Source organism: Polyodon spathula, chromosome 29 (assembly GCF_017654505.1).
Source record: "Polyodon spathula isolate WHYD16114869_AA chromosome 29, ASM1765450v1, whole genome shotgun sequence".
In the NCBI taxonomy this organism is placed as follows: Eukaryota; Metazoa; Chordata; class Actinopteri; order Acipenseriformes; family Polyodontidae; genus Polyodon; species Polyodon spathula.
Genome location: NC_054562.1, coordinates 2,341,879 through 2,360,905, shown reverse-complemented (window position 1 = coordinate 2,360,905; position 19,027 = coordinate 2,341,879). Strand labels below are relative to the sequence as shown.

Below are 19,027 nucleotides of genomic sequence, written 5' to 3'. Positions count from 1 at the left end.
TACTGTGGGATATGGTTTAATGTCCCCATGAATACATCGTATGTACAAATCCTTACTATCTTGAGTATACTTCTCCAATGGTACCAAGTCCCTGGTAACTAAAGTCTCTGAACTCCCCGAATCTATCAGAGCAACCACTTCTTGACCCTCCACCTTCACTTTAACAAAAAAAGGATCGGTACTCACCGAGCTGGTTTGGAGACATGGTATACTTTGGCTGTGTCCAACATCCATTCTCTCCGGTGAATGCCTCCTGCACTGCCTGGCAATATGCCCCCTAGTGCCACATCGAAAACACTGGATAGATTCCTGCTGATTGGTGGCAGTGGCAGGGGCCTCTTGCTTCCCTAGAAGGTGTCGGTGTGGTCCTCGTGGTTCGCTATGGCGATCGTCTCCAGGCGCCGGTTTTGGGTCCAAGCGGACAAGTGACTTGCCTACAGTGGTCCCTCTCTTCTCCTGGACCTGCCGGTCCGCATGCCTCAGAACCTGTGCTGCGATGTAGCGTTCCAACGCAGCTATGGTGTCATCCAGGGTGCTGGGGTCTGTTTCGGCTACTCGCTCTCTGGCTGCCGTGGGAAGGCTCCGGATGAACCTGTCCATTACCATCAACTCGACCACCCGTCCGGGTGAATTGAGCTCGGGGTTAAGCCATTTCTTCACCAGGTGTAGCAGGTCAAATAGCTCTGAACGTCCCGGCCGCTCAGGGTTGTACTGCCAGTCATAGAACCGCCGAGCCCGATCTACTGTAGTCACCCCCAGTCGGACCAGGATCTCTGCTTTTAACTTTGGATAGTTGCAAGCCGCTTCTCTGTCTAGGTCAACATAGGCTTTCTGCGCCTCCCCACACAGGAACGGTGCTAGTATGATCGTCCACTCTGCTGGGGCCCATTTCTCACGCTCGGCGGTCCGCTCAAAGACCCTTAAGTAGCCTTCTATGTCATCGTCGGGGGTCATCTTGGACAGCACCTGGCTGGGTCCAGTTTGTCGATGAGTCCCCAGGGTTTTCAAGACGAGTTCCTGGAACTGTAGCTGTTGATGCTGCATAGCTGTCAGCAACTGCTGCACTGTAGCGGTGAGCTCACTAGCGACTCCTGCCGCAGCTCCGTTGGCTCCCGCTGGCCAAGCAGCATCTTCCTTATCATGGGTGTTCACTGGAAACATCCTGACCACTGTGTGCAACAAAGGACCCCACTTCTGGTACCACTTGTGGGCGGGTAGGTGCACACGAAGAAAACAGGCAGTAGTTTCCAAAACAAAGCAAGTCTTTATTCCAGTATTCTATACAGCTGGCTCTTATATTGCAATGTCCAAAAGAAAATAAACAGTTCAAACAAGGTTTCAAACAAAAACCAAATTACCAAAGCAAAATTGCTGATGTAAACCAACCGGACCAATAACCCCATCCAGTTGGTGAATAGGTAATTCCACCTGGGTTTTGGGTTTCTTCTTTAGGAACCCTTCTCCTACCCTTATTCCGTAGTCCAGTCCCTTTGCGAATCTCAGCAGCGGACAGGCCGTTCCTCATAGCCCCTGCAGAGAACAGGGAATTGCAGATGCAAAGGACCACCACGTTATCCCGTTCCGATCTTATTGTAGATAGTCCTCAGAAGTTCTCAGGCAGGCAAACCAAACAAACAACCCAACAGACTAGCGGCACATGCTCCCTTTTACCAGCCAGGCATTTGGCCGTTACAGGCTACAGGTGTGGGCCAATTAAGGCCAATGATAGTCTAACAATAGTCAAACCCTAATTGCCTACCTAACCACACCTGCAGCCTGTCGGTCCGTTAACTCCTTGACATCATGGCAGGCATGTATGCTGCCCACAGGTCCATCTGATCATTTCTGGCAACCTCTGTGGGCTCATACCAAGCCTGCCATGAATGACTCCTGGTGGTAAACTTGTGAGCTGGCTCACAATATATATATATATATATATGTGTATATATATATATATATATATATATATATATATATATATATATATATATATATATATATATAGAGAGAGAGAGAGAGAGAGAGATCTATGTATGTGACTTAAAATAGTGCTGAAACACCAATCACACATTCTGGGATATTAAACAGGAAACATGAAATATGAAGAGAACATATAATTTCATAAATCTTGGAGCATTTTCTTTTTTCATTTTAAAAGCAAGCGACACTCAATCAACTTATTCAGTTCCGAGCCTCCTTCGAAGTTTTCGTCTCTTCCTGTTCACTAGTCATTACACTGAGACTGGGTAGTCGATCCCGGTTCCTGTTGTATTGGTTATGTCTCCAGTTAAAAGCTTTGGCGTATAGTGTTATTCTGGTTTAGAGATTAGTTTTTTTAAATAGGTCCAATAAAATTTGTATTTTAGTAAAAAGTTGCATACCGATAGTTAAGGCACTCTCTCAACATGCAATGTCTAAACTATTCGAGAACAGATCTAATCCCGCTTGTCTGCACTCCAGTTTCGTTATGCTTCTTTGCTCAGACTGAACTATTCTGAACTGGTGTTAAGGAGGACTGTCTGTGTTAGCATTGAGCATTCCCTGCACCAAATAGCCTCATGAATGAGAGAAAACAGGCAACAACTGAGCATGCATATAACTATAGCGTCTGCGCTTTGTCAACATCGTTGACAGAACAAATAACGCGGTGAGTACATAACCAGAAAACCCCACTGGAGCCACCGGAAGATCTCCTGCAAGCACTTTACAAACATTTAGAAAGCGCAGCATCCAAACAGCCTGTCTGGGAACAAGCCCAGCACTGTTGGTCGGGCAAAGCACACTTTTTTTTTTTTAATATTGCATTGCATTTTAATATACAATCTAATATCAATGCATTTTTTCGTTAATCTGTCTTCATACAATCAATACATATTAAAGCATATCAAAGTTTCACAAATGTCACATTTATTAACTCTGATATGCTGGTATTAAACAAACTGGAACAAGGGAATAGTGGTCCCAGTAATCGAATACAATAACTTCAGGCAACTCATATACACATACATCTAGGTACAGTATATCGATATCATTTTGTTAAAATCCATATCCATCCCTTACGGAAATGTCCTATAGGATCCTATAGTAGAACTATAGGACACTGTGGGACTAAAAAGGTTTTAAAGAAATCCTATCTGATATTCTATAGGATGTGCCCAATTTACTATAGGACTTTCTATAGGGTTTCCGGGTTATTTCAATAGGGGATAAGATAAGAGGACGCTCTTATCCCTTATCTAAAAAAAAAGCATTGTTTACTTTTTATAAGTTAATAACATCCAGTACCAAGTTCTTCCAAAGTGCTGAAACTGGGGGTGCAGTTACAAAGCACATCTAGTACAGTATACATAACTGCCATAGAACATAGAATAAAGCCGTGCCATCTACAGAAACTCATGTTACATAAACATTTTTTAAATTTAAGTACTTTTTTTTTTTTTTTTTTTTTGGACACTTCTCGAACCCCCTCCTGGATTACTTTGTGCCCCTCAAACAACCCCCACCCCCATTGATAACCACTGGGTAAATGTGATGGATTAGCTACTACAACACTTCATATTAGCTGCTCATGTATAGTTTACTTTGAGTAGTTGTGATCACAAGTTTTTGAAGATTCTGATCAATGTGAATTAAAGATTGCTAAATGACAAGCTTGGTTTCCTCTCACCCAGACGAAGCTGTATTAATAACAGTCAAAGCTGTTATAATAGTGGAAAACACTATATATCAATGCTCCTTACATCTATATAAATATTGTAAATCCTGAATGTGTCTGAGACTCTTGTGCAGCAGTATATATCTGTAGTCATAATGTACAAATTACTTGTTTACTTACATATCAGAATGAAATGTTTTGTGTAGCCCATATTTCTTTCTTTCTTTCTTTCTTTCTTTCTTTCTTTCTTTCTTTCTTTCTCTTGTATATTTAATTCGTGTCTGTCTCCTCTTAATGCATTGTTATTTTAATTTGATTCTGACCAGCTGCACTCATATAGAGAAGTGTGATTAGAAGGTGTGAAAACATGATTTCCCCTTCACTGTGATCTGTGTGCCAGTAAATTACACACATTACCATATCACATGATCGCTAGAGATCCCCCACGGGGGCACAGCCCCAGCACCAGGGTGCCTTTCCAGCCTTACATTTCAAACAGTCCCCCTGAGGTTCAATTTCCATAGTTGTATAATATATAAAACTATGCAGATTGAAACTCTGAATCGTGTTTGGTGCCCCTGCTGTCAAACCATTCCTTATAAAAAAAACTGCTCCTTGTGTTAATAGTGCCTTTGTGGCAGAGCACAGCTCTGCTTTTTAGATATTGGCAGGGATGGGGTTAAACACTGTTGCAGCAGCAAAGGTCATTCAAAATGATCTAGACAAGATTCAGAACTGGGCAGACACATGGCAAATGACATTTAATAGAGAAAAGTGTAAGGTACTGCATGCAGGAAATAAAAATGTACATTATAAATATCATATGGGAGATATTGAAATTGGAGAAGGAATCTATGAAAAAGACCTAGGAGTTTTTGTTGACTCAGAAATGTCTTCATCTAGACAATGTGGGGAAGCTATAAAAAGGCTAACAAGATGCTCGGATACATTGTGAAAAGTGTTGAATTTAAATCAAGGGAAGTAATGTTAAAACTGTACAATGCACTAGTAAGACCTCATCTTGAATATTGTGTGCAGTTCTGGTCACCTCACTATAAAAAAGATATTGCTGCTCTAGAAAGAGTGCAAAGAAGAGCGACCAGAATTATTCCGGGCTTAAAAGGCATGTCATATGCAGACAGGCTAAAAGAATTGAATCTGTTCAGTCTTGAACAAAGAAGACTACGTGGCGACCTAATTCAAGCATTCAAAATTCTAAAAGGTATTGACAGTGTCGACCCAAGGGACTTTTTCAGCCTGAAAAAAGAAACAAGGACCAGGGGTCACAAATGGAGTTTAGAAAAAGGGGCATTCAGAACAGAAAATAGGAGGCACTTTTTTACACAGAGAATTGTGAGGGTCTGGAATCAACTCCCCAGTAATGTTGTTGAAGCTGACACCCTGGGATCCTTCAAGAAGCTGCTTGATGAGATTTTGGGATCAATAAGCTACTAACAACCAAACGAGCAAGATGGGCCGAATGGCCTCCTCTCGTTTGTAAACTTTCTTATGTTCTTATGTTCTTAAATTCCCCTACCTGCCTTGGTTCATTGTGTTCAGGGGTTGTGCTGGGGTTGATTAGATGATTGGTTTAATTAACGATCAATCAGCGCCCAGCCACCTGACATAAAAGGTGGCCTCTGCTTCTCATTTGGGAGAGGGAGCTGAGGAAGCAGGTTGTTTTTTTTTTTTTTTTTTTTTGGTTGTTTGGAAAGTTTGAATCCAGTGAAGGCATTGCCCAGCCTGGAAATTGTTATTTTTGCAAGTTTTGCTTTTTGTCTTTCTTTGTGTTTGCAAGCCTGCCACAGCCTTATACATAATGAAAAGGGAATGTCGCAAATCTGAACGGAGATGGAGGGCTATTAGGTTACATATTTACTATGATATTTGGAAAAAAAAACATCCGTTAAAAATACAGTGAAGCTTTGAGGACAGCCAGACGTTGCTACTTCTCAAGTCCCATTGATGGTAATAAAAAAAAACCCAGAATACTCCACCATTAGTGACTCCATCACCAGCTGCACTTTCTTATGCTGAAGCCTCTCCCGCAAGGTGTGAGGAATTCCTTAAGCATTTTCAGAACAAAATTATTAATCTAATTCCTCAAGATGGTGCTTGTAAATGTGATCCTTAGACTGACTGGCTCTGTTTTGAACTCTGCGATTCCCCCGAATGATTTGAATACATTAGTAATGCAGATGAAATCCTCAACCTGTTCATTGGATCCAATTCCAACTCGATTCCTTAAAAATGTGTTTAGTATTCTGTGTAATGATATTATTATTACAATAAATAGATCGTTGTCAACAGGAATAGTTCCTGCTGCCTTCAAAACTGCTTTGGTTATTCCTTTAAAGCAAAAATCTAATTTAGATTCTACTGAAAAATTTTAGACCCATTTCTAATTTGCCTTTCTTAGCTAAAGCTCTTGAAAAGGTTGCAGTCAAACATCCATCCATCCGTCCATCCATTATCATTCCGCTTCTCCTGGTGAGAGTCACGGCAATAGTCAAACAACTTAACGTATATCTGGACAATAGCAATGTCCTTCAAAGATTTCAGTTTGGTTTCGATCTGTTCATAGTACAGAGACTGCCCTTGTCAGAGTGGTGAATGACTTACTGATGAGTACGGACTCTAACTCCAGATCTATTCTAGTTCTTTTAGACCGCAGCTCTGCATTTGATACTGTGGATCATGCTATTTTGACTGGAATTGTTCTCAACTGGTTTAAGTCATATCTAACTAACAGACAGTATTTTGTTTCTTCAGGGGAGCTGTGAACTGGGTGGCTGCAGGAGTGACGTCAGACCAGAAAAAGGTGAGACTCTGTTGCAAGAACGTGTATCAAACTGGAAGGGAATAAATTCAGCAGCCGCAGATTGTAAAGGCAGCTGTATTTGTTTACCAAGGTGTCATGAGTGAGAGCACATGAGGAAGGAGGGAGGGGGGGCGGAGAATCATACTCTGTTCCTTCGCATTGGTTTGTAGTGAGTAAGAACCAGAAGGACAGTGAAACTATATTGTTACAGAATATTTGTGAGTGTTTTGTGTCTGTTAGTAATTGCCTGTGTTTGTAAATCACTAGACAGCTGACACGTTCTGGAGCGGTCGCCAGAGGCCAGCACAAATCGTGGACAGTACCTCACTTGTACCACTGTATAACTGTATTGTACCACAATCACTAATTCAAGTACTAAACGGACTTGTGTATGTGTTTTGTGTTTAATGTGGGGATACAATAACGAGACGATAATTTTGGGACCAGCCCAGGGATTATAAATGTAAACAATACACACTGCTGTATTACTGACCAGCATTATTATTTACTGTTTGTTTTGCCGTCAAGATTCACCTGGAATACAATAGTCTGTCTGTTCTTTGATCACCTGCACCTGCACGCTATCAACCACTTTGCCACAGGCACATATTCAAAAAAAGTATTTTTATCACCCACGCAACATTGCTAAAATGAGGTATTTTCATTCTTTGACTGATGGTGAGAAACAAATTCATGCTTTCGTTTCAGTAAGACTTGATTATTGCAGTGCTTTACCTGCAGGACCTTTTGTGCCTCCCGATGGTAAAATTGAAAAGGAGAGGAGGAAGTGCGTTTTTGTTTTAATGCTTTCAAGCTGTGGAAGTCTTTGCCTCCCTCTGTTAGAGATGCTGCTTCGGTCAGCATTTTTAAATCAAGATTAAAGACTCATTTTTATAGATCAGCTTTTTTTTTTTTTTTTTTTTTAAAATCTAGATATAAAGTTGCTGTTATCTATTTTTATCTGCTAACTTTATATTTTATTTGTTATTCTTATTTATTTATTTATTTATTTATTCACTTATTTCCTCTGTTTTTTTAATGTCCTATCTAGATATTTGCTATTTATTGTTATTAATATACTTGTATTTTGTTAATTGTGTGATTATACTGTTCTGTCTTATTTCTTGATCATGATACATACTGTCTGTAAAGCTCTTTGAGTTACCATGGTAAAAAAACAAACAAAAAAAAATTAAATAAATATATACAACTATGCAGATTGAAACTCAGGGGGGCTGTCTGAATCGTGTTTGGTGTTGCTGTATAATATATAAAACTATGCAGATTGAAGCTCAGGGAGGTGTTTGAATCGTGTTTGGTGTTGCTGTATAATATATAAAACTATGCAGATTGAAGCTCAGGGGGGTGTCTGAATCGTGTTTGGTGTTGCTGTATAATATATAAAACTATGCAGATTGAAGCTCAGGGGGGCTGTCTGAATCGTGTTTGGTGTTGCTGTATAATATATAAAACTATGCAGATTGAAGCTCAGGGGGGTGTCTGAATCGTGTTTGGTGTTGCTGTATAATATATAAAACTATGCAGATTGAAGCTCAGGGGGGCTGTCTGAATCGTGTTTGGTGTTGCTGTATAATATATAAAACTATGCAGATTGAAGCTCAGGGGGGCTGTCTGAATCGTGTTTGGTGTTGCTGTATAATATATAAAACTATGCAGATTGAAGCTCAGGGGGGCTGTCTGAATCGTGTTTGGTGTTGCTGTATAATATATAAAACTATGCAGATTGAAGCTCAGGGGGGCTGTCTGAATCGTGTTTGGTGTTGCTGTATAATATATAAAACTATGCAGATTGAAGCTCAGGGGGGCTGTCTGAATCGTGTTTGGTGTTGCTGTATAATATATAAAACTATGCAGATTGAAGCTCAGGGGGGTGTCTGAATCGTGTTTGGTGTTGCTGTATAATATATAAAACTATGCAGATTGAAGCTCAGGGGGGCTGTCTGAATCGTGTTTGGTGTTGCTGTATAATATATAAAACTATGCAGATTGAAGCTCAGGGGTGCTGTCTGAATCGTGTTTGGTGTTGCTGTATAATATATAAAACTATGCAGATTGAAGCTCAGGGGGACTGTCTGAATCGTGTTTGGTGTTGCTGTATAATATATAAAACTATGCAGATTGAAACTCAGGGGGGCTGTCTGAATCGTGTTTGGTGTTGCTGTATAATATATAAAACTATGCAGATTGAAGCTCAGGGGGGCTGTTTGAATCGTGTTTGGTGTTGCTGTATAATATATAAAACTATGCAGATTGAAACTCAGGGGGACTGTTTGAATCGTGTTTGGTGTTGCTGTATAATATATAAAACTATGCAGATTGAAGCTCAGGGGGGCTGTCTGAATCGTGTTTGGTGTTGCTGTATAATATATAAAACTATGCAGATTGAAGCTCAGGGGGGTGTCTGAATCGTGTTTGGTGTTGCTGTATAATATATAAAACTATGCAGATTGAAGCTCAGGGGGGCTGTCTGAATCGTGTTTGGTGTTGCTGTATAATATATAAAACTATGCAGATTGAAGCTCAGGGGGGCTGTCTGAATCGTGTTTGGTGTTGCTGTATAATATATAAAACTATGCAGATTGAAACTCAGGGGGGCTGTCTGAATCGTGTTTGGTGTTGCTGTATAATATATAAAACTATGCAGATTGAAGCTCAGGGGTGCTGTCTGAATCGTGTTTGGTGTTGCTGTATAATATATAAAACTATGCAGATTGAAGCTCAGGGGGGCTGTCTGAATCGTGTTTGGTGTTGCTGTATAATATATAAAACTATGCAGATTGAAGCTCAGGGGGGCTGTCTGAATCGTGTTTGGTGTTGCTGTATAATATATAAAACTATGCAGATTGAAGCTCAGGGGGACTGTTTGAATCGTGTTTGGTGTTGCTGTATAATATATAAAACTATGGAGATTGAAACTCAGGGGGGCTGTCTGAATCGTGTTTGGTGTTGCTGTATAATATATAAAACTATGCAGATTGAAGCTCAGGGGAACTGTCTGAATCGTGTTTGGTGTTGCTGTATAATATCTTCCTAGAGCAGCAATATCTTTTTTATAGCGAGGTGACCAGAACTGCACACAATATTCAAGATGAGGTCTTACAAGTGCATTGTACAGTTTTAACATTACTTCCCTTGATTTAAATTCAACACTTTTCACAATGTATCCGAGTATCTTGTTAGCCTTTTTTATGTGGGGAAGCTATAAAAAAGGCTAACAAGATGCTCGGATACATTGTGAAAAGTGTTGAATTTAAATCAAGGGAAGTAATGTTAAAACTGTACAATGCACTAGTAAGACCTCATCTTGAATATTGTGTTCAGTTCTGGTCACCTCGCTATAAAAAAGATATTGCTGCTCTAGAAAGAGTGCAAAGAAGAGCGACCAGAATTATTCCGGGCTTAAAAGGCATGTCATATGCAGACAGGCTAAAAGAATTGAATCTGTTCAGTCTTGAACAAAGAAGACTACGTGGCGACCTAATTCAAGCATTCAAAATTCTAAAAGGTATTGACAGTGTCGACGCAAGGGACTTTTTCAGCCTGAAAAAAGAAACAAGGACCAGGGGTCACAAATGGAGTTTAGAAAAAGGGGCATTCAGAACAGAAAATAGGAGACACTTTTTTACACAGAGAATTGTGAGGGTCTGGAATCAACTCCCCAGTAATGTTGTTGAAGCTGACACCCTGGGATCCTTCAAGAAGCTGCTTGATGAGATTTTGGGATCAATAAGCTACTAACAACCAAACGAGCAAGATGGGCCGAATGGCCTCCTCTCGTTTGTAAACTTTCTTATATTCTTATGTTCTTAATATATAAAACTATGCAGAATGAAGCTCGGGGGGGCTGTCTGAATCGTGTTTGGTGTTGCTGTATAATATATAAAACTATGCAGATTGAATCTCAGGGGGGCTGTCTGAATCGTGTTTGGCGTTGCTGTATAATATATAAAACTATGCAGATTGAAGCTTAGGGAGGCTGTCTGAATCGTGTTTGGTGTTGCTGTATAATATATAAAACTATGCAGATTGAAGCTCAGGGAGGCTGTTTGAATCGAATGTTGCAATAACAGGCATTTCTAATTTATTATCCACCCCTAACAGACCAGACCAGTGTTTATTTGGGGAATGGAAAGTGCTTTGAGCGCTGGACTGTGACAGAATACTGAATGTGATCTCCCTATCACATGAACCAGAACAGTAACGAGAAGACAGCTGTAAATAAGGGAAGTGGAGGAGCAGTTTCAATATGTGTGAGCACACCACCTGAGAAACACGCTTACACAGAACTCTCTCTCACACACACGCATACAGGGGACAAATTACTTCTAAATGAACAGTGTCTTCAGAATGGAAAATAACACACCCAGTAAGTGTCCCAAAACCACAAATAATCAACTTCATTGCAATTAAATTAGGGACTTTTACAAAGTCTGATTATTTTTAATATGATTTAAAATTTCAATCATTGTTTTGGTGTTAATTTCAAGTTTCAATACAGCAGTGGCACCAAACATAATTCAGACCATCCCCCTGAGTTTCAATCTCCATAGTTTTATATATTATACAGCAACACCAAACACGATTCAGACCATCCCCCTGAGTTTCAATCTCCATAGTTTTATATATTATACAGCAACACCAAACACGATTCAGACACCCCCCCTGAGTTTCAATCTGCATAGTTTTATATATTATACAGCAACACCAAACACGATTCAGACAGCCCCCCGAGCTTCAATCTGCATAGTTTTATATATTATACTGCAACACCAAACACGATTCAGACCATCCCCCTGAGTTTCAATCTCCATAGTTTTATATATTATACAGCAACACCAAACACGATTCAGACAGTCCCCCTGAGCTTCAATCTGCATAGTTTTATATATTATACAGCAACACCAAACACGATTCAGACAGCCCCCCTGAGTTTCAATCTGCATAGTTTTATATATTATACAGCAACACCAAACACGATTCAGACAGTCCCCCTGAGCTTCAATCTGCATAGTTTTATATATTATACAGCAACACCAAACACGATTCAGACAGTCCCCTGAGCTTCAATCTGCATAGTTTTATATATTATACAGCAACACCAAACACGATTCAGACAGTCCCCCTGAGCTTCAGTCTGCATAGTTTTATATATTACAGCAGCACTCACACACATCCCACCACTCCACTCCACACTCACTCCACCACTCCACTGCATCCACACCCCACCACTCCACACACACCCCACCACTCCAGTCCACACACTCCACCACTCCACACTCACTCCAGCACTCCACACAAACCCCACCACTCCACTCCACACACTCCACCACTCCACACACACCAACCACCACTCCACTCCACACACTTCACCACTCCACACACACACCCCACCACTCCACTCCACACTCACTCCACCTCTCCACTCCACACACACACCCCACCACTCCACTCCACCACTCCACACACACCCCCACTCACTACACACACCCCACCACTCCACTCCACCACTCCACACACACCCCCACCACTCCACTGCACCCACACCCCACCACTCCACTCCACACGCCCCACCACTTCACTCCACACTCACTCAACCACTCCACTCCACACACACCCCACCTCTCCACTCCACACTCACTCAACCATGCCACTCCACACACACCCCACCACTCCAATCCACACACACTCCACCAGGAAATCAAGATAGATAGATAGAGAGATAGATAGATAGATAGATAGATAGATAGATAGATAGATAGATAGATAGATAGATAGATAGATAAAAGGAAATAATCAGGAATTTTGGCAAAACACTTTTTTTATTACAATTTATCAATAAATATTTTCAAACAGAACAAACATCGCTGTGTTGGATAATATCAGATAATAATACGTTTTAAACACACACACACACAAACTCCTTTCAGTGTTGAAAGAAACTTTGGGCAGAAAACAGAAAAAGAACAACAAACTCAAAGCAAAACAAACCACAGAAGAAAAATAAATACATATTCCAGTATAACACAGTTAGAGAAACACAGTGTCAGTCATATTTCTGTTAATTACAGAGCGGGATTCTCAAAGCTAGTTACTCCAAATCGTCATTGGCACAATTTTTTCTGAATGGAATTAAAAGTCTAAAACGAATAAGAGACAACTTAATACTTCATTCAAGTTTTTCATTTCTGGTTTGGCAACTTTATTGAGTGTGTTTCTTCTTTCTGAAAAAATAGCTAATTACATATCGGAGTAAATTTCAGAAAGGAGAAATCCACCAAAGATTGATTTGACCAAATCTTTATTTAGTTTGACAGAAGGACCAAGAGAACATAATACAATTTTTGGCCCGTGCCTTGTCCATTGAGCTCTAGAGTTGCCCATGTGCTTGCTAATAATTATTGCTTGATGACAGCGATTGCCCGCGAGCAGGGCAGTGGCACTATGGGCCACGTTCCTAAGCTCATGTACTGGTTGATTGTGATGTAATGGTTATTGATTAATGACAGTCATGCCAGCGGCAGGGCAAGTGGCACTCTGGGCGACATTACCCCCTGTGTCGGATTGCCCCACCCCTGTGTGTATTTGGTGTTTTACAGGCAATCAAGCCAGGCACAGCTGCATAAAAGAGGATCACATCTTTCACTCGGGTTGGTGTGTTCAGAGGCAGAACAGGTGTGCTGTGTATAAACCAGCACGATGCTTGTTCATTTGTTTCATGTCTGTTTTGTCTGCTTATTTTGGCCACTGTGCCGTTTTGTTTTGTATGAGTGTTTTGGTTTGTTTAAATATTTTATTTAATATTAAATGCACAACAGCGCTTTCATACTCTGCAATACTGACTGTGTGTCCTTCTTTCAGGTCTGACGTCATCACGCAAGCTATCGGTGATACTCCCCCCCCATCGTGAGCTGACTGAACTGTGATGTGATGATTAATAACAGCTATAGTCAGTGGGCAGCAAGAGACATCCTGGACAAGGCACTCTGCAAGGTGGAGGAGGATCAAACAAAGCAAGACAAGGAGGCGACAAGGAGGCATGGGCAAAGGGCTCTTTAAAGGAACATTCTGGTTGCGCATGTGATGAGGGGCTGATCCACTATTCAGAAACATAACATAGTTTCCATGAAAATTTTGTCCATGGTCTCTAAACTGCCATTAGCGCAATTTTTACCCAAACAGTAAAAAAACAAAGGACCTTTACAATTCTAAAAAGAGTAAGAATCAACTCCAGAATACTGACGAACCATGATATAAACATTTTGGTTTTTTTTTCTGGTTTGGTTCGTCTCCCTATCTGAAAAAAATTCTTCTAACGACTACCTTTAGTCAATAGCTTTGAGAATCTAGTTTTACAGAGTGGAGTGTATTTTAATGATCTTAATAGTGGCAGGTCTTAATACTGACACCCTGAATCAGGGGTGTCCAATCCCGGCCCTGGAGGGTCATTCCACTCCAGGTTTAACAGGTAAAATGAGACCATGAACTACTTTAGGGTCAGGATAGAGGTTTATGATTCAATTCAACAATATAGAACAGGGTTGTAGTGGAAGGGCTAACCTTGGCCAGCACCCCTGCCCGAAACCCTCTCAGGACCTCATTGTTAGGAGTGTAGTGGTTCACTGCGTATCGATAAATAGTGATCGTATTGTAACAGAGGTCTGTATCGGGATACAAGATCAGAAGCACAACATACAAGTAGCTCATCAGGACCATATCGTGATATGTATGATATGGTGGCATTGGGCATCGTCACCCCCCTTAATTTGTAAAGAAGGGGGTCTATAAATCACCTGTGACGATTGTGCTAGTATGTTTTGAGTGCTGTATCTTTAATACGTGGCAGTGTTTCGTGCGAGGGAGTGAAGGTCACCCAAGATTGCAATGAACGAGAGAGAGAGTTCGTGTTTTGTTGCTCTGTTCCTCCTTGTTATGTTATCGATGTAGAGACAGTATGTCTAACACCTATCTGTATAATAATAATAATAATAATAATAATAATAATAATAATAATAATAATAATAATAATAATAATCTTTATTTTTAATATAGCGCCTTTCACAATAAAATTTGTCGCAAAGCACTTTGCATGAATAAAAGCATTGACAAATATTAATAAGAGAAAGCAAGAACAGCAATAAAAACAAACGAAAAAACACATAGAACAGTAAAACAAGGCAGAGAATAAAAAGAACAACATTCTAGCAAAAGAAAAACACGACAATTATAAAAGTGTTTTTTAAATCTTGTTTTAAAAGCAGTGACACGTGGTCAATCGGACTGGAAGCCAGTGCAGAGATGCTAGCACAGGAGTAATGTCAACTTGTCCCTTATTCTGGGTTAAAATTCTAGATGCAGCATTTTGTATAAGTTACAGTCAAGATATAACATGTCTATGAGTACCAGAGAATAGGGCATTGTATTAATCAATTCTAGAATAGCATTGATTCAGCTACAGAAGGGAACTGAGTTATATATAGCTCATGGGAGCATGATATAAGACCAAGCTTTTTGTAGTGCTGCTGCGTGACTATGGAACACGCTGCCCAGATCAATTCGAGATTCTGAGTCTGTGAATACTTTTAAATCTCGTTTAAAGACACACCTTTTTAAGATAGCTTCTGCTGATTTATTTTAACTTTTGATTTGTTTAATTGAACTGATATTTTATCTGTACCTTTGTATACTGTATGTTTGTATTGTATTCTTGTACAGTGGTTTGGGTCTGAGAAAGGCCCTCTAAAAGTATTATTATTCTTATTATTCTTATTGTTCTTATTGTTCTTATTATTCTTATTCTTCTTATTATTCTTCTTCTTCTTATTATTATTATTATTAATACTTTGAATTCCCTGAAACGCTGCGTGTCTCAGCGAACCTGCAGACCCACCCATCCGTTGACGGACGACTGGTAAGGACACCAGAGTGTTGCAATACCGATTGTCACACTAATCACAAGGACCCCCCTGTAACCCCCACCCCCCCAAGAGAAATCCCCAACAGGATCAATACAGAGTTAAAGAGCATCAGGATTACAATCCTCCACTATTAAGATCATTAAAATAGACCCCTGTGAGTCATTACAACACTGAGAGAATAAGTGTGTCAATGATACCTTTTTTTTTACCCTGTTGTGGATAGGTATGACACTTAGATACTTTCACAAAAATATTGATCCAATTGCATTTTAGTGTAAAGAACATCATCAACCCCACTGGTGTTGAGACAGACTGTCAGCCCTTCAATAGCTTCTTTTAAAACCATGTCCTTAAATTGCTATCCTTGATAATATGTTTTGAGTGTTGAGTTGCTGTCTATAATCATGTTGACCGTATTTCATTCTTCATCATTCTTTGCAGTGTCAGGTGGTCTGCCATACAAACAGTTCAAGAGAATGAAACACACACTCAACATGATTAGATGAAGCCACCCAACATATTACGAGAGACACTAAACACACCACAGACTAGCTTATATAAAACTGAGGTACAGGGGGAGAGGAAAGGCAGGAGGGAGGATCTGTCATACAAACAGTGCAAGAGAATGAAACACACTCTCAGCATGATTAGAGGGAGACACTCAACACTTAGAAAGCTATCTATCTAGCTATCTATCTAGATATATATCTAGCTATCTATCTATCTGTCTATATAGGTAATTAAATCTAAATAAATAACAAAATCTGATATTAACATATTGAATATGTATATATGGAGCCTGCTGTGGCTTAAATCTTTCGAAATAGTTATTCATGACATTTTGGGTGCGAGAGCTACACTCTCAGTGACATTAGAAGTGCCTATCGGTTCCACTGGGGACAGGACCTATTAAGCTATTCAATCGTCATTTGAAACAAGTGCCTTTAAAGGGATTATAGGAACGGGTGAGCACTGTGAAAGAGAAATAAGGAAAGTAAGAGAGGAGAGGAGAGGGAATCAGTTCTGGAGCAACTACACATAAGTGTAATATAGTATAGTATACAGAAAAGTTAGTGTACTGAGTAGAAGATAAAAAAAATAAAGGAATCATTGGGATATATAAGTAGAGAATAGGGGCGGTATTCTTGAAACTTTCTTGTTGACTTTCGACTTAAGAAAAAAGTTAAGAAGAATTGCCATTCTCCAAAAAAAAGAGCCAATCAAATCGCGTGAAAGTTGCGTAAGGGCTTATACAGTCACAGTGTTTTAAAAGTCAAAATACAAGCTGCATGCATGTTTCGCTCTTTTTGGGTCTCATTAGTATATATATATAAACCCTCGTCTTAAAATAAGTAGCTCTTGGGAGGTATGTAGAAGAAATACATGTTAAAATGTTTTAATAAAGAAAATGCAAATATATATTTTAATAGTTTTACATTATACTATTGTGAATCTTACAAATTCCCAAATACAGCTGTCTTTCATGATGGGTATTTTGGTAATTTAGGATTTCAATTCAAGACAAGCAAAGGGAGTAAAGAAAGTGAAGGAACAAAAGTAAGAGAGATGGAGAGATGAGATTGAAGAGCACAGGAGCAAGGACAGAAAATGAAGCAAAGAAGTGAAAAGATCAAGGAAGAAAATAAACGAAGTACAGCAGAGATATGACAGTACTAGAGTATAGTTGTAGAATATAGAAAACAGTTTGAGTGTAAAGGAAAGAATAAAGTAGGGAAGTAAACGGTAACACTTTATATTAAGGTCATGCTTATTAATGTTTTCTAAGTGTATAATAAATGTGTAATAGATGTGTTATAGAGTGTTAATAAAGCATTATAGATGGTTTATAACCATGTGATAGCCATTGACAGAATTACTTATAAACAAAGTACAATAGGTGGCTAAAAACTATCCCTTTTATAAAAAACATAATTTACAATGCTTTATTAACACACTAAAATCTATTAAGCATCTATTATATATTTATAAAACATTAATAAGCAGCACCTTAATATAAAGAGTTTCCAAGTAAACTAAGTAAAGAATATGAAGTTCAGGAATAAAGTCAGGAAGGCTGAGTTAGTGACAAGACAATGAGAGTAAAGGAAAGAAATGAAAGGAATGTAAAAGAGGAAGCTGAAGTATCTAACGCACCAGCTTTAGCGATAAGATGAAACAGTACAGGAGTACTGAAAGAAAATGAAGACATGAAAAAGTAAATCAAGGGCAGAAATGAGAGTGCCAGATTAAAGCTGCCTAGAAAAGACTTCAAAGTTTGAGGGTAAAGAAACTAAAGGAAAGTAGGAAAGTAAGAAAATGAAACAAATTAATTGGGGAGTAAAGTAAGCCAAGTATGGAAAATGGAGGACAGAAAACAAATTGAGTGAAGTTAGAGAGAAGACAAAGACCGAGGAAAGAAAGCAAAGCAAGTAAGGAAAGTGCAGAATGGAAACTAAAGTACCAGAGTAAAGTTTTAGAGATAGCGTTGAATAATATACTGACTTGAGGCTGGCAGGGGAGAGTGTAGCGTGCACGGGGGCAGGCAGCAGCAGGGCTGGTAGGTGACATAATCACATACAAAGACATAAGCCTGATATACGCTCCATGCAAATGAGCTGGCTCTCTTGTGCAGCGGTATCGGTGCTATGCTTTAATGCGAGAGGTCCCGGATTCAAGCCTGCCTCCGCCTGTGTGTGAATTACCTCGCCCTGTGTGAGGCGCCTGCCTGTGGGAACCAAGAATGCTACAAAAGCAAATCAAGTGCAGGACGGAAAGTAGAGTTAAATGAGAGATACAACAAATAGAGAGTAAATGAAGACTAGAAAAGGAAGGAAATTCAGAAAGCAGAGTCAGTTAGAAAGTGCAGGACGGAAAGTAGAGTTAAATGAGAGATACAACAAATAGAGAGTAAATGAAGACTAGAAAAGGAAGGAAATTCAGAAAGCAGAGTCAGTTAGAAAGTGCAGGACAGAAACTAGAGTACCAGAATAAAGTTTGATACAAGACAAACAGTTATTGAAAGAAAAGAAAGCATACTGATATAAAGGATGAAAGGAAAGCTAGTAAGTAAATCACAGTAAAGAAAGTGCATAAAGATACCAGAGTAAATATATAGAGATAGGGGTAAAGAAAATACAAGTAACTAGAATAAAGAAAACTAAGTAAAGGATGAAAGCACAGTGAGTCAAGTAAGGGAAGATGTAGAATAGAGACTAAAGCTTCAGGATCACGTTGGAGAGATAAGACAAAGGGTTAGAGTCTCCAAGCCATTTTATCCAAATTGCCTTTGGCAACTTTTCTCAGAAAGACAAAACTGAATAAACATCCCAAAACAGAAAAACGCAACCCAGAGATTTAATTTAGAGGCTGGACTTGTTTAATTTTATTTTTTTAGAAGTGTAACTGGAGTTTTTTATTTCAGAAAAAAACTGTGGTAATTACAATTTTGAGTAAATAGCTTTGAGAATCCTGGTTCACAGAACGAGATAAACAAAGAAAAAAGTAAAGGAATAGAAGGAAGCAAAGAAAGAGAAGAAAGTAGATCAAGTCAAAATGCGGTCCTGAAAGTGCAGCAGAGACATTAAAGAATCGAAATCTGTTTGAGAGACAAGACTT

At 39.4% G+C, this 19,027-nt stretch overlaps 1 protein-coding gene across 1 annotated transcript in view; it reads right to left on the bottom strand.

The window, feature by feature from the left end:
* The window catches only part of LOC121302137 (Fc receptor-like protein 3), a 51,503-nt gene extending 47,476 nt beyond the window's left edge, over positions 1 to 4,027 (bottom strand). Inside the window, exon 1 of the mRNA XM_041231958.1 lies at positions 3,836 to 4,027. Coding sequence (XP_041087892.1) covers positions 3,836 to 3,866 — 31 coding nt within the window. The 5' untranslated portion in view covers positions 3,867 to 4,027. The remainder of the gene's footprint in view (positions 1 to 3,835) is intronic.
* Positions 4,028 to 19,027: the final 15,000 nt, after the last annotated feature.